General features: G+C 39.0%; 1 protein-coding gene across 27 annotated transcripts in view; it reads right to left on the bottom strand.

The window, feature by feature from the left end:
* The window catches only part of ANKS1B (ankyrin repeat and sterile alpha motif domain containing 1B), a 1,250,661-nt gene that overhangs the window by 97,259 nt on the left and 1,135,875 nt on the right, over window positions 1–17,527 (bottom strand). For all 27 annotated transcript variants that reach the window (XM_030819772.1, XM_030819768.1, XM_030819762.1 and 24 more), the window contains one exon: window positions 1,287–1,394. In XM_030819772.1, the coding sequence (XP_030675632.1) occupies window positions 1,287–1,394 (108 nt within the window). The remainder of the gene's footprint in view (window positions 1–1,286; window positions 1,395–17,527) is intronic.

Raw genomic sequence — 17,527 nt, 5'->3', positions numbered from 1 at the left:
GATCTCAGCTTTTTGACGAATTTTTAAAAAGTTCTTGTAGGACTCATGAACACCAGTGACTGCCGGCCACTTCTTGCCACTGCCATTTTGCCTGGAAATCATCTCTTTCACTTCCTCTCTGCCCTTTTCTCCCTCCCTTCCTTCACTTCCTCTTTATTTCTCTCTCCCTTATACAGGTTCTCTCTAGTTTCCTACCTCATAGTTTTTTTTTGTTTGTTTTTTTGTTTTGAGATGGAGTTTCGCTCTGTCGCCCAGGCTGGAGTGCAGTAGTGCGATCTCGGCCCACTGCAACCTCTGCCTCCCGGGTTCAAGCGATTCTCCTGCCTCAGCCTCCCGAGTAGCTGGGATTACAGGCGCCCGCCACCATGCCCGGCTAATTTTTTGTATTTTTAGTAGAGTCAGGGTTTCACTGTGTTAGCCAGGATGGTCTAGATCTCCTGACCTCGTGATCCGCCCACCTCTGCCTTCCAAAGTGCTGGGATTACAGGCATGAGCCACTGCGCCCGGCCCCTACCTCATAATTCTAAAGTGTAGTTGAATAAAAGAAATACAATTTATTAAGTAAGGTTTTAGATTCTCTATTCTGAATTTTTGAAGTGAGTAAGGCTGGACAAATTTTACTTCTTGAGAAACAGAAGACCCTAAGGTTAATTTTAAATTGATCTTTACTTAACTGTGGTCCTTGATCGATTTTCTTTCTGTGGGTTTGAGGAGTCTGACAGAAAACTCATTTCCACTCTCTTGGTGTAGATGGGGTGTGGGATGGGAGGTGAGGGAGTGGTTCTTTAAAGATGGTGGTTTGTCAGGCTGAATTCCATTATAGATGGATGTCTAAATCTCAAAAATATACATTTAACCAATCTAGAAAAACAAATCTTGTTGTTTTGATTGTGTCAAACAATCAAAAGAGAGATTGTTTTTTACACAGGTATGGTAAGCTACATAGAAAAGAGCCAGCACTTCCTGATCTATTGCTTCAGTTGTATAAAGTGCATGTTTATAAAACCTACAAACCTACACAAAATAATTCTTTTATTTTCTTACTCTGTTGCCCAGGCTGGAGTGCAGTGGTGCGATCTCTGCTCACTACAATGCTCCGCCTTCTGGGTTCAAGCGATTTTCATGTCTCAGCCTCCGGAGTAGCCGGGACTACAGACGGGCACAACCACACCTGGCTAAATTTTTTCTGTTTTTAGTAGAGGCAGGGTCTCACCATGTTGGCCAGGCTGGTCTCAGACAAATAGTTCTTAAGGGCAGAGAACCAAATGAATGTGCTCGGCACTTACCCTGAGGGTGATGGACCGAGGGGGCTTCTGTGGGGGATCGTCGTGCAGCCTGTCTCCCAGAGATGCCAAAATACGTTTCCTGTGGCCAATCAAATTGATTTTTAAAACCTGAAACAACATATATTTGGGTTAAATATTTCATTGGAGAACAAATAATTTTTATATGTCCTAAAACATATAGGGTGAAAAGAGATTTGTGCAAAGTTACCCCTGCACCATGAGATGTGGTGTGACATCAGTGTGACCGCTGAAGTCCAGAAAGATTGCAGTAGCATCTGGAAAGCCTGGAGTGGCTAAGTAGTAGGGGCAGAAAGAGAAGGGAGGACGGTTCTCCTTCCACTCATGTTGCCTGAGAGTCTCATTCCCAATGCAGCAGCCTCAAGAGAAGCCAGCTCTTCTTATAAGCAGCCGAAACCTCACAGGATAAAATCTGAGTCCGGACTTGGCTTCGGGGTAATGGGGACAGGCTGCCCTCTGCCTCTTTCCCTCCATCCAGGATATGCAGTCACGCCAGCCTCCTCTAGTTATTAGAAGCTCCACATTCATTCTCACCTTGGGGCCTCTACCCCTGCTCAACCACCTGCCTGGAATGCCCCCTCTCCCCTCTGAGATTTTCAAATAACCAGTGACTTCTCATGGCTCTGGACACTGTTCTGGTGATGTCTCCTCAGAAAGGTCTTCCCCCACCTCCTTTTTGAAGAAGCCATGCCCTCAACCCGACATGCTCTCCGCGATGATCCTCATTTTCTCACGCTCTGAAAGCACTTTCTTTACAGGCTTAATGTTTGTGGTTTGTTCCACCCTCTCCAGGTAAGCTCCCTGAGAGCAGGGCACTGGCATATGTAGATCGCTATTATTTCCCAAAAGCATAAAAGGATGACTAAAAAAAAAAATAAGGGATTAATGAATATGAAAGAATGAATGGTAATAGAGATGAGAGTTGCAAAATTAGAGTCATCTCTCATAAGGACACAGTTAGAATGAAAGACTGCCTATTGGGGTAGACTCAGAGCCTCCCCAGGATGGTATTTTGAATCTGACCATGCTGCAAAGGGCACATAGTAGAAGAGCTCTCAAAGGGAACTGAGAATTGCAGCGCATCATTCCTCAGCCCCATTCCCGGTGCTTTACCAGGGCCACACCCTTTCAATCTTCCCAGCTTCTCTATCTGGAAGGAGTTCTCACTTGACAGATGAAGAAACTGTGGTTCCGAGTGGTTAAGCCACCTACCCAAGAGCCAGCATGTGGTGGCTCTGAGATTTGAATCAGATTTGCCTGATTTCAAAGCATGTTTTACTCCAAAGTATACGTCACAAAATTTGGGCATTTCTCCAAATGTTACCAGCTTCTTAAAAATATATTGTATATTCATCCATTCATAAAAATGTGTTTACCTCTTCCCTACCTACATGTAGTCCCAAGATATAATAATCTTGTTGGGTAACTAGTTTCCAAAGTCATTACCCCATGTGTAGATTTTTCTCTTCTCAAGTTTTAAGATAGAAGGTGGGGAGAACATTTCTTTGGCAGGCATCCCATGCTACCTTGAATTTTTTTTAATTTCAACTTTTAATTTAGATGTAGGTGGTATATGTGCAGGTTTGTTACATGAATACACTGAGTGATGCTGAGGTCTGGGGTATGAATGATCCCGTCACCAGGTAGTATGCATAGTACCCAATAGGTAGTTTTTCAGCCCTTGTCCCCTTCCTCCCTCCCCTCCTTTGTCGTCCCCAGTGTCCACTGTTGCCATCTTTACGCCCATGAGTACTCAACGTTTAGCTCCCACTTATAAGTGAGAACACGAAATATTTGGTTTTCTGTTTCTGCGTTAATTAACTTAAGGGTAACGGCCTTCAGCTGCATCCATGCTGCTGCAAAGGACATGATTTCATTCTTTTTTATGTCTGTGTAGTATTTCATCTACATTGACTTTTTATTTGCCTATTTGTTGGTTAACTTATGGGCCTTTTGGCCTAAACTAATGTAGATTTTAAACTCACACTATGCCCTATTCCTTTGACAGCCACCCTCTGACCCATGCCTGTTGATGATGAGGAGGGTAAATGTTAGCCAAGGTGAATGTCCCCATGTACCATATCCCTATGATTTTATAAAACCTTCATCTCCCCAGGCTGATGAATCTTAATCTTTGCAAGTTTGTTTTCATGAAGCAGCTCCTCTTTTCCATAAATCATTTCAGTTGACATCCTCTGGACTTTCTCCTACCCTATTATAGCTGCTTAAGGTTTGCTGAAAAAATGGCTCACAATATTCTAGGTATAAGTGAACCATGGCTTTACATTTATGCAGGATACTGTTTTCTGCTTTTAATAACCTTTTAAAATGTCCTTCCTAAGCACATGTGATTTCTAGCTAGCCTTTTAGCTGCAGTAGGAATAACTAGGGACAAAAGTATACATTGACTATAAAATCCCTTAATTTTGTTATAGCTAATAGTTCAAAGCCCTTTAATCTAGGAGGGATGATTTGAATTATTTTTCCCTAAATTCCTTATCTTACAGTTGTCCAGGCAGAAGCCCATCTGCCATGCTTCTGCCCACTCACACAGCCCTGTGTTAGCTTTCTGCATTTATATTAACCGGTTTGGCATTTCACTACCTGGAAAAGCTCAGTGGTTTTTGCAAATCTGGAAATTTCACTATGTATTCCTTTCAGATGATTTATAAATATGCTAACTAAGTGTGGCCCTACTGCTGATTACTTGCAGACAGCATTGTTTATACGATCCGTAGAAATGCCCTTATATTCTTGTATTGTTTCTGTTTTTAAGCATCAAGATCAAATAATTTCTCCATCTCAGAAAAAATATGATAACCTTTTCAAAGGTATTGTGCAAGTCTAAACATAGTATATTTTCTAATTCTCTTTTATTCTCATCCTCAATTACTTTGCCAAAAGCTTCTATTGGATATAAATTCCTCCCATAAAATCTTCACCGCCTTTCTCCCAGCAGGCAGCTGGACCTCATGCTGATGGTACTCCCTTGCCCCCTCCCCAAGTCCTGCTAGAAATGTTTTTATAATAAAGACATTCACTTAATTATTATTATTATTATTTACAAAACTGACACTAAATAACAAATAACTGTGGTACAATTGAGCTGATGTAATCTCCACTATTGCTTTTGGTTTACTCTCCCACAACTCAATTTTGGGCAGGTTACCTGACTCCTCTGATCTCAGGTTTTCTCACATATAAAGTGAAGAAGTTAATGACAATTTCAAATGTGGTTGGGAAGATGAAGAGTAAGTTGTGAGAATAACCAGCATAGTGCCTGACACATAGAAGAAGCAACTTTCACAGTGTGCTTATTCCAGTGAATGGGTTCTGAGGGTGCACAGGAATCCTGGCCCAGAAGAACAAGGACTTGGTCATTGTCATAAAGTCAATCATGTTAAACAAATACACTGGAGCTTTGGATGAAGAGATGTGGCTAACCTTGGGAAAGCCCTCAATGAAGTGGCTTATCCTAGTAGGAACGTGGCTGATTTCTAGCTATTAGTCTGAGGCCAGACTCAATTTAAAAGAATATGCTCTTCTGCCATCCACATCGCTTAATCTTCAATAGGAGGTAAGCTGAGGCACTCCTCTGCACTGAAGCTTCATTGCTGTCTCCTCCATAGAGCTACCCAGATGAGGGTGGATGGATGAATGAATGGATCGATGGATAGATGACAGATGATAGACAGATAGATAGGAAACAAATTAACACAGGATGGTTAGTACTATCAGGATCACCTGGATAACTCTCCTTTTTATCAGAAATGAGCCCTCATCACTGAAGATACTGATGGTAACTTCCATTTATTGAACACTTTCTATACTCTAGCTCTATGTTCTAGTTGTGCTAGAAACTACCAAGTGGTTATACACGAATATAAATATCTCCTGTAATCCTTACAATAGCATACAATAAAACCATTCTCATTTTAGAGATGCAAAATCTGAGATTATGAAACGCGAAGTAACTTGCCCAAGGTCACACTGCTAAGAGGCACATGGCTAGGATGTGCACCTGATTCTTAACCTGCCCTTCACTACTCTCCTTGCTCTTCTTCTTGCTGTTAACCTCTGTACCTTTTGACTTTTAGCTACACTATTGGTTATGTCATCATGAGGCTTCTTAAAACGTTGCTTCTTACTTTGAGTTATCATGTTTAAAGAATTTATATAGGGTTTTGAGCATCTGAAAACATTAAAATAATTCACTTTTTAGTAAGGCTTATAGCATTGTTAAAGCTACAGGCTACAAGGGCAGGTACCTCACAGTATTCCCTGTGAAATACATATATAGACCAAGGACAGGAAACCCTCATCACCCAAGATTCAATCCGAGCTGGCTCACTGTGGAGTGGTAGAGAGGGTGGCAGTGGGCTTCAAAATGCCCAAGTTGACCGTAAGAAATCCAATTGGCAAAACAATAACAGAGAATATCTCAAAGAAAGATGGTCATTATGGAAAATTCTGAAGGTGGTTGGGTTTGCCTTGAGTGAGAATGGCTTTATAGCAGACTGTCTTTGCAAGCAGATGGGGTAGCTGAGTAGTGGAATCCTACAACCCCAGGCATCATGGGCGATAACCAGTGTTAAAACTTTAGTTTTCAAAAACACCAGAGCAATGGTTACTGCAGTAGAGAAGAATTCTGTGTTTTCATTACTGCTTGGGTTAAAGTTAACTGTTCAAAGAACATAATGGGAGTAAAAGACAAAAAAATGGTAATATATTGGAGATTCAGTTATTCTAAGATGTTGAAGCAATTCAATTTAGCTCAGAAAACAATACTGAATTTCTGCTACCAATTATTTGGAGGACTCAAAGGGGAAAGTCTATGAACAGAGCTTACAATATTGGAGAGAGCAGGCACAAATAACTATATTATCACACTATTAACTAAGAAAAATTATTATACACATAAGCATAAGAATGTGGCTCCAACTGCTGAGTTCCAATACATAAGAAATAAAAGTTGGCAAGGCGCGGTGCCTCATGCCTGTAATCCTAGCACGTTGGGAGGCTGAGATGGTTGGATCACGAGGTCAGGAGATCGAGACCATCCTGGCTAACACGGTGAAACCCTGCCTCTATTAAAAATACAAAAAAAAAAAAAAAATTAGCCGGGCGTGGTGGTGCGCACCTGTAGTCCCAGCTACTCAGGAGGCCGAGGCAGGAGAATCACTTGAACCCGGGAGGTGGAAGTTGCAGTGAGCCGAGATTATGCCACTGCACTCCAGCCTGGGCGACGGAGCAAGACCCTGTCTCAGAAAAAAAAAAGAAAAAGAAAAAGAAAAGGAAATAAAAGTTATGGCATGTGTTCTTAATGGTTTTTATTACAACTAGTGTAAGAGGAATGTGGGTCAGAGGCAAGGAGCATTGTTGAAACCACAGGAGTCAGCCACAGGTGGGTATCCATTCATCACAGCAGTAGCCGCCTCCAGGAATTTTCTCCAGTATCACTTAAACAGGATAATTCCAGAAACCCCACTGTGAATCCCAGCAACAGGAGAATAATTGTGCTGGATGACAATCCTATAATATCACATCACTGCTGTTTATGTTTCTGGGTTTGGCTGTGGGAATTCTGCCAGACAGTATCATGATATACCCTCATACGGAATAGCTTACTTTGGAATATATGTCATAGCAAAGCTGAAAGTCAATGCACTTAAACTTCTTTTTTTCTTTTAAAATTTAATGTGATATAAAATTAAACATGTTTAAATTTATATCACATTAAATTTAACATGTTTAATTTAAACATGGTGTAAATGAAGCATTTTTCTTTATCTGCTTTTAAAAAAGTAAATAACATTTTGATTATAATAGCTATACTGCTTTCCCATTTTAGACACTTTATAAAATACAGAAAAACAAGTAAGAGAACCAGCAATCCACAAACTATATCTAAATAGATATATTTCCTTTCATTTTTTCCCCCATGATTATGTTTTGTGGTGGTCATATCACAAGTACCATTTTAGCCTTTTTTTCAGTTCTTTAAAGCTAAAGAACTTTTCTACATATACAACTCTCAGTAGACATTTTAGCTAACTCCATATTATCACATTATTGTTTCAGAGAAGTATGTCATAATTCATTAAACACTTCCCCTATCATTGAAAATTTTGGTTTGTGCTTCTTTCTGGATAGCAAACATTCCACATGCTTAAATAATTCTATCATCCTATAATTTCCATTCTCAATGCCATGTTTACATAGACACAGCATAGAAAACACCAAAGAAGACTGCAAGAATCACACGAGTCACGCAGAAAAGTCATGAAGCAACAGTCTGTCTCCATGTTCTGCATGAAATCTCAATCCGTTTATCGCCGGCTGGACCAACTCCTCCTGGGAAAATCACGAACCCACATAATGTTCCTCAGTGCCATATTTTGCATTTGTTATGTTTTTGGAGTTCAGATTTAGCTGACAGATGTGAAACAGCACATGTAGCTGGAATTGTTCAGAGAGTACACATGCAGTGATGCTGGGCACACAAGCGATTCTAGTTCTCACCACCAGGCAACTGCATCCTTTTTATTTCTAGAATTTTATTGAAGGAGGGAGTTCATCCTGCGTTTGGAACTCCCTTCCATTTTAGGGGGTAGATTATTTCCCCTTTCCTTTCTAGATACTTGCCAACTAAAGAGAACAGGTCCTATGCAAGTCTATAGGGCTCACCTGGCTTCAGAGTAGCCTCTTCTAATAAAACTGCAAGTGTTCTGAGCAGTTCTGGTGTTCCTAAATGCCAAGAATGGAAGTTGCGGTGGAAATTGATCTGCTTTGTTCTATCTGCAGAACTAAAATTGCAAATAATCGTCAAAGTTTTCCCCCCTGCCTGATAACAATTTCTAAACACTTTCCACCTGAAAGTATCAAGGCAAAAGTGCCTGTGTATAATTCCATTTCAAATTCCTGCAATCTTAGAAATCCTCACTTGAACTTGTATACAATTTTGACTGTGATATTTTTCTCTCTTATTTCTTGGACTGCAATAATCCATGTCCGGCATGGGATGGTGAACAGAAAGACCTTAGGAGCAGAAAGTCATGACATTTGGTTCTTCTCTTACTCTTCTTCTAGCTAAGTAATCTTTAATGTCTTTGAGTTGTAATATAAAGGGGACAATAACAGTCTTATTCAACAAATATTTCTTGGATGCCTTTCACATATAACCACCATGTTATGCAATTTGTGAGCCACAAAGAAGAAAAAATATCGAGTCCTCCAAGGCTCTCAATCCAGGTGGTAAAAAAACATTAAAACTATGTGAACATATGTGTGTGTATATTTGTGTGTATGTATGTAGTCATCTATGTATGTATCTATCTATCTTTCTATCATCCAACCATCCATCTAAATATATACGTCTACACAGCCTTCCCAGCCTAAAAGGGGTGTCTGTGGATTGAATGAGAATGACTAGGAAGCTTATCTGGAAATTACAAAGCACAGAACTAAGGTACTAACTAAGGTATCATTTCTCTTTTAAGTATAACAGAAGCTTAAAACTTTCTTACCCTATCAACAATATTTAGATATTACCTTTGATATTTAAATGTGCCATTATGGATATCTCTGGGTAGATTTTAGATCCGGAATCATGCCTTCCACTTCTCCAATCTTCTCTCGTTATTTCTTTGCTCCACGTATACACACTTGTGCATATTCCAGAGCGTCTCTGCCTGGATTTTCATTAGAATCTCACAAGGATGAAATCGAGATCCACCCAAAGCCTTGCTTGCTCACCTTGGATTACAAAGACCTTTCTCTTTTTGAATTTCTTTAGTATCTGTGGGCTGCCCTGTGCTGTTGACACGTGATACATCCTGGTGAGCACAGCTAGCTCTCTTTTTTTGTGTATGTGTCTTACCTGATCAACTAGACTATAGGCTCTGGAAAGTCAGATATAGTGTCCCTGCATCTCAGGGTCCCTCAATGCATCTAGCCCACGAATACAACTCAAAGGTGATCTCTAAGATCTCAACTCAAACCCCTGTCAAGGTGGACAACAAATGAAGCAGGGGAGATGTCTCTAAAAGAAAAAGAGGGAAGGAAAATAACACCTATGTCTTATTTCATTTTGTTTCTACTCTCAAGAGTCTTCTATTCTTTCTGAGCTTTGGCACCTTAATTCCTACACACAGTCTTGCCATGGGTGATGCAAAACTTCCTTACATCCCACCATCTGTAACTATTTCCCTTTACCTTTGCCACTTCATCTAAAAAAAATCCCTCTGACTACAGTTTCCAAATTCCCTTTTCCTTCTGCAATTACTTTCCAAACCAACTGCTACTAAATAATCAGCAAATAACTGTTTGACAGATGCCACCGAAATATAACTGTACTAATCTATGGAAAGGAAAAGAGGTTCCACGTTACACAGCTCCAGAGAGAGCAAAGGATAGTGAGAAAGAGTGAGGGAGGAGGAATGTGTGTTTTCTGAATATAGTCTGTCTCATTAAATAGGAAATACTAATTATGAGGAAATGAGATCATCTTTGCATGGAAAGAGAGACCCTAATGATATAATTGCCTCTGAACATTTAAGGGCTCTGGAGGTACAAAGCCTTCTTTTGTAATCAATGAGAATCTTAGGTTTATTTGTAAAGCTTTCTGAATTACCTCTTGATGAGGGTACTAATTTTCTGATTTTCATGTAAACATTGCTTCAGAAGATTAAAAACACACACAAAACAAAACAATAAATCAGTTCCCAACTAATTTCCCTGAAAGTTACTTTTAAGTAAAGCTTGCTGCCAGTTAAGTTTTTATAGGAGAAATTTGGTTTACATTGCTCAATAACCCAATCATTGGGGTTATTGAAGGAAAAATTTGTTACAAAAGAAAACGGGAAGTATGTGCAATATCCCAGATCTGAAGTTATTCTTGGAGATGTGAAGATGTGCTAATAGCATCTGAAAAGTGCAAATCTCCCTGCAGTACTATGAATACATAAAAATGCTCTGCATCTTAAGAAGTAGAGAGACTGCTGTTTTGCTATATTTTGCTAGCCATGCAGGATATTTACTGCTAAGGAGGGCATTTTCCAACTTTATTTCCTTTCAATTTTTGAGATCATAAAATTTATGATCGATTATATTGTGTGACTGATGCTCTCAGTATTGTAAATGAAATTATGGTTACCGAAATTCATTAACATATATCCATATAAAATAAACAGAAACATGCAACATACATGAATATACCCATATTTGTAAAAGAAGCTCTAAGACAAATTGAGTCTCAAGAGACAATCCTAGGTAAGTGAGGGCCTGTTTACTCCATTTTTGGATTATAAATGGTCTTTTCTGCTCTGTTGCTGTTCTGCCCCTCTTCTTGAGGTTTAGCTACTTTAATGGCATATAACACCCTCCATCAGCAGACAGAATAGTGAAAGAGGCAGTGAATTCAATCCAGCCAATTCTGTTTCTGTCAGCAGCTCTGATAAAAGGGTTTTATGTGGGAGGAGGTAAAAAATCTACTTAAAACTAGCTAAAGTTTTGAAAATGCATCCACAGATTTTACTTAGCCCAGCCAGCTACTACTACACTTTAGAATTGGACATTTACCATATTTCAGCTACATATGGAGGCAAAAAGGATGTTAAGGTTAAAACAAAGTATTATCAGGAAAGCAGAGGTTGAGTCCCAAGGACAAGTTCAAAAAGAGGGAAAAAAAAAAAAAGGGTAACAACAGTGAGAGAGATTTCTTATCATCCCTTTTCTCCCTTTGTCCCCACCCCCACCATTATCCCCTTCCTTATCTCCTGGAGAGTCACATCACAGAGTAGAGCTGAGAATCACTCTAAACCCATAAGAATGGCTAACATTAGAAAAGAATGAACCTACCTAGGATGATAAGGATGTGGAGGAACTGGAACTCTCATCTTGCTAGTAGGATTGTAAATGGCATAGTCACTTTTGAGGAAACTGCCAGTTTCTCAAATTTTGACCCAGTTTTCTAACATACAACCCAGCAAGTTGACTCTAGCTAGCAACTCATAGCTAAAAATGAATATATATGCCCACATAAAGATTTGTATATGAATGTTTAAGCAACATTATTCATAATAGCTAAAAATTAGAAACAATCCAAATGTCCGATCAACTGGTGAATGGATAAGTAAAATACGGTATATTCATGCAACAAAACACTGCCTAATGATACAAAGGAATGGGCTACATGATACAGGCTATAGCATCAACAGACCTCAAAAACATTATGCTAAGTGAAAGAAGCTACACACACAAGATGATAGAATGTTGTAGGATTCCATTTACATGAGTTTCTAGACAGCATAAAACTATATGTACAGAAAACATATCAGTGGTTATCTGGAGTAGGAATAGGAGCAGGGATTGACTGCAATGAGCATAAAGGAACTTTTTAGGGTGACAGAAATGTTCTAAAATGGGATTGTGTTGATGGTTGGATAGCTGTGTAGGTTTACTGAAATTTACCCAACTGTATACTTAAAATAGGCGATTTTCATGATGTGTAATTAAATTGCAATGAAGTTGTTTTTGAAAAAAGAATAAAGCTGGGAGAATGCATTCAGTATGCAGTATCGTATAAATAAGGCCATTCCTGAAGGCTGTAATCCAGGCTGCTCGAGAGGAAGACCTCTGTTATCTAGGAATATACTACTTACCAGCTGGATGGAAGAGTGAGCAATATATACACTGCAGGATGTCTTAAGGAAAATGTGACCTGCAGGGTAGCTTTGTTCTAGGAGCCTAGTACTATTTAACTATAGGCTAATAGATCAGTAGCATATTCTTTGTTATAAGTGTACAATACAGTAAATTAGTACTGACTTTCTTATGTACATATATTTTTAAGGGTCTTAATCCTCCAAGTCATAACACTTTGGTAAAAATGTTTATGCTTTCTAAATACTTACAACAAATGGCTTATGGATGTTTGAAAAGAGTGGAGTGATCACTAGGAGCCAACATCAGTTCTCTCTGGATGGGTAACAGGTGGTGATCCGAAGATGAGACTCAAGAACCAGAGAATAACGTTGCATTCTAAGCACCAAATTAATCACAACAGTGGTATGATTTGAGTATTTTCTGACAAAAACTCAGCTTTAAATTGGATCTCCAATGTGGCAGTGTTGGCAGATGGGGCCTAATGGGAGATATCTGGGTCATGAGGTGGCGAATCCTTCTTGAAATAATTTATGCCATTCTCTCAGGAGTGAGTGAGTTCTTGCTCTGGCAAGACTGGATTAGCTGTTACAGGGATGAATTAGTTCCTGCAAGAGTGGGTTGTTAAGAAGCCAGAACATCCTGTGGGTTTTGCCTCTTCACACGTCAGCTTCCCCTTTAACCTTTCGCCATGTTGTGATACAGCACCAGAAATTCTCACCAGAAGCTGAGCAGGTGCTGGCACCATGCTTCTTGAACTTCCTAGCCTGCAGAACCGTGAACTAAATAAACCTTTTCTTCTTTATAAATCACCCAGTCTCAGATGTTCTGTTATAGCAACACAAAACAGACTAGGACAAACAAAGTGACTGGAGTCAGAATGACTTTCTAGCCCATGAAGCGTCAATGAAATAGACAGGCAGTGTGACTATAGTTTAATCGGTGATACTGAAACCCAGCTAAACAAAGAAGGTGTGCCAGGGTGGGGTGGAGAAGCAAGGGTAGAGGACAGATTGAAGCAATGAAACTATCTAGCTTTGGCAGCAGCACGGGGAGAGACTGAATCCTAACGTAAGTAAGCTCTCTGATTACTCAAGGGGTTATTTTATCAGGTTTTGTACTGATCTAAATGAAACATCCCTCAAAATTCCCTTTCCTTCAGTACCACATGTACCAGGAAGCAGTAATCACTGGATCAGTTTTCTGAGTACCCAGATATGAGAAGAGGAAATGTTGAAGACGGGGGATCAGGGATGGGAGCATTTGGTCAGAGAATCCTTCCCATCATGTATTAACAGAATGGACATCTTGATACATTGATCTCTCCTTAATTAAATTAAATCAACACCACCGAGGCACAGAACCTGCTCAGGAGGGCACAGTGGTTAAGAGCAGGGCTTGGTGTCAGGATGATCTGAGTGTGAGTGTTGGTACTGGCATTTACTATATGTGCCTTTTGGTCAATTATTTAACCTCTCTCAGTATCACCTAACTTGTGTAAAATGATGGAGCTAAGAAACAGTATTCGACTCTTAGTGTAATTGTTAGGATTAAATGAGACATATGCAATGCATTTAGCACAGTGCCTGGTATAAAATGAGCTTCATAAAATTCTAACTTCATTCAGTGTTTTGATTAAGCCCCGTTTCTGAACTGGAAGGGCTGAGCCCTCCCCTGGAACCCGACCAGAAGGAGCTCAGCAGCCAGCCATGCACCTTTTCCCTGGCAACAATCCTTGCATCATCAGCCACTCTTCAAACTTTGGTGGCCTCATTGAAAATCAGTTTTTGCCAAACTTTACTAACTTTCTTTTTTTGACAATTATTAGTATGAGGTTGACAGACCAGGAGAATGTCATACATATAGTGTCTTTGATTCCAATAAAGCACTTGATGAAGTCTTTCATTATCTACAAGATGGTGGACTCTTTGAGAGAAAAATTAAGTGGATTCACAGCTGGTTGTACATCTATAGCCAAGAGGCTTGATGAATGGCTCTGTCATAACCTGTTGGGGGACCACTGATTGAATGCCATAGGCTCTGCCCCTGGATTCTGCTCTATTCAATATTTTTATTAATGGCATCAAAACAGACATAAGAAGAACACTTACCAGATTTTTCAATGACATAAAACTGTGAAAAATATTTAATATAATAATAGGCTAATGTAAAATTCAACATTCTCTCAACGGGCTGAAAAGGCCAAGTTGACACCAAAAAGATGCAATTTAACAGGGATAAATATAATGTCTTACATTAAGGATCCAAAAGAAATCAATTGTTCAAGTTCAAGATGGGAAAGATATGGCTGTGCCACAGTTCAAAGAAATAGCTGAATTTTTAGTTAAACATAGGAAGGGGTTTAGCAGAAAGAATGCAAAAGTATGGGTCTAATGGGAAGGGAATGAACCCATTTAGAATAATTTCACCAAATAAATAATCTCATTTACTTTGCTATTTCAACCTAACAAGGCTGGTAATTACCTTAACTTTAGAAATGAATTAACTGAGGTTCAGGAATTTAAGGAACTTGTCAAAGTGATGACAAAATCAGGATTTGAACCCAGTTCTGACTTCCAAAATTTGTGCACTTTGGATTCATTCTATTTTGCTGCCACTTCTCTTCCAGAGTTGCTGTGTGGCTCAAGTGAGACAATTTTAATGGACGTACCTAGCACAGTGCCTGGCCCCTACCTTCTGCTCAAAAGTGGCTGATTATTTTTCTCCCAGAGACTCATTAAACATAAAGCTGTGTGCTTATATGAACAACCAGTACTTTATTATTATAATATGAACTCTGCAGTCTATTAAGTCTTTTCAAGTTTATCCATTAATATACCTAGTGCAGAAATGATTCTGTTGATTTTTATTCTCTCATTCATCATTATTTCCAAATCCTTAATGCCAGAAAAGGAAGTCCAGCCTGGAAAAGGCACTGGAAAATTTGAGGGCAATCTAAAAATCTCTGTCAGTCAGAAATGATTCTCAGATAATTAAAACTTTCTTTTTTTAATTATTATTATACTTTAAGTTTTAGGGTAAATGTGCACAATGTGCAGGTTTGTTACATATGTATCCACGTGCCATGTTGGTGTGCTGCACCTATTTTTTTTTTTAATTAAGGTAACTTTCGAGGGCTGCATTAGTGGTTCAATGCTGGCGTATTTACATGACAAAAACCTCAATTACCTTTAGATAATGAGGTGGTGTGTTAAGTAACCTTAGTACAATGATATGCATATAGAATGTACAAAATTTTCAATTAATTCAATTATTTAATTAGTTTAGCTTATGGTTAAAAAGACACTTTTTTCTGTTGTTGGAGGTCTTATTAGAATTCTTCATATATATATATATACACATACATATATATGTATACACACACACACACATATATATGTATATTTTGTTCTCTCCTGCCTAAGGGTGGTTTATTGACAGTCTTTAATTCTTTCCCGGATATTTGGAATACTGCATTGCATCTGAGTCATGCTCTGTGAAGAGTATTTGTCACTGGGCCACAGTGCTGCTGCAAAAGGTGGCTGAGGAATGCACACTGGCTCCAGCAGTATCCTGTAAGATTTAGCTCTTTTAAATAAAGGAATTCTTAAGAGCAGTTAGTTGTCATTGCCTCTTGCACTAAAAGCAAGGGCTGACAACAATAGCTTTTCAAAAGTTCCAGTTAATGAAGGTTTTATTGTAAGAAAGAATCCATTTAGGGGAAGTTGCAAACTCTTTGTAATTTTCTCTCCCTCTTTCTCTTGGCTTAGGCCAGCTACGATTCACAAAGCTGGAGAATGGAGAATCATTAGCTGCTGATGGTGCTGGTCATCCCATCCTGGCAAGGAAAGGAACAGGTATGATGAGTGATCAGGTTGACCTGTGCAGTGGATGAGCTGAAAACCTCTTTTGTAAGCTGTTTTGTAAAGATATGGAGACAACTGATGACTCTGGAGGTGGAGGATGCTTTGAGGGCCAGAGCACATACTCTGCAATAAAGCAGGTCACTTCCTTTAGGTTTTAAGCTCAAACGTGAACACGTCAGTGGACTTTCACATAAGCTGTGCTTTCTTTCTGGAATGTCTCCTTTTCATCTTCTCCATCTCGTGAACCTCTACTCATCTTCTACTCTTTCGAGTTAAATACTACTTTTAAACAAATAATAGCAACAGAACAATTAACGACAACAGAACTTTGGAATGACAGTATCAAACTAGTCCTGATCCATAAACAAAAATCTATTTAGCACATTGTGTGAAAAAATGAAGTCTCTTTGTTTTTATTTTCTTAAACCACTTTATTCCAGTATAACTGACATGTAAAAAATTGTACATATTTAATGCATACAACTTGATCAATTTAGGGATAAGTACATACACATCAAACCATCACCACCATCAAGACTATATGCATATCCATCAGCTCCCAAATTTTCCTCCAGCTCCTTTTATTATTATTATCATCATTTTTTTGTGTGTGGTAAGAATACTTAACATAAGATCTCCTCTTTCGGCAAATTTTAAGTACATAATACAGTATTGTTAGTTACTGGAACTATGCTACAGTAGATCTCTAGAGCTTATTCATCTTGCATAAGTAAAATTTTGTATTGTTTAACCATCACCTCTCCATTTCTGCCCCCAGCCCCTGGTAACCACCATTCTACTGTCTGCTTTTATGGGTTTAGCTATATTAGATTCCACATTTAAGTGAGATCATATAGTATTTGCTTTCTATGCCTGGCTTATTTCACTTAGCATAATGTCCTTCGGGTTCATCCATATTGTTGCAAATGGCAGGATTTCCTTCTTTTTCATGGCCAAATAATATTCCACGGTATGTATATACTACATTTTCTTTATTCATCTAATGATAGACATACAGATTGATTCCTCGTCTTGGACATTGTGACTAATGCTGCAATGAACATGGGAGTGCAGGTATCTCCTCAAGATCTTACTTTTTTTTTCTTTTTGTTTTTTTTTTTGAGATGGAGTCTTGCTCTGTCACCCAGGCTGGAGTGCAGTGGAGAGATCTTGGCTCACTGCAACTTCTGCCTCCCGGGTTCAAATGATTCTCCTGCTTCAGCCTTCTGAGCAGCTGGAATTACAGGCATGCGCCACCATGCCTGGCTAATTTTCGTATTTTTAGTAGAGAGGGGATTTTGTCATGTTGGCCAGGCTGGTCTCAAACTCCTGACCTTAGGTGATTCGCCCACCTCAGCCTCTCAAAGTGCTGGGATTACAGGCTTCGGCCATTGCGACTGGCCAAGATCCTAATTTAAATTCCTTTGGATGAATACCCAGAAACAGAACTGAAGAATCATATGGTGGGTCAATTTTTAATACATGTTTATTTTGTATCAGGTTGCAAATTTGTTGATCAAAATTATGAGTTCAAGATGAAGAAGTGAAAAGTAGAGCAATGCTTTCTAAGAAATAGATACTGAACTATCAAATGGAAAAGTAATATCCCCACTTGCTAACATAATTCATCATAATTTACAAGTCTCTAATGAAAACCAAGCAATAAACAATGACTTAGTATTTGTTAGAAAACAG

The sequence above is a fragment of the Nomascus leucogenys genome, chromosome 10 (genome assembly GCF_006542625.1).
Source record: "Nomascus leucogenys isolate Asia chromosome 10, Asia_NLE_v1, whole genome shotgun sequence".
NCBI lineage: Eukaryota > Metazoa > Chordata > Mammalia > Primates > Hylobatidae > Nomascus > Nomascus leucogenys.
This window is presented reverse-complemented; position numbering and strand designations above follow the sequence as displayed.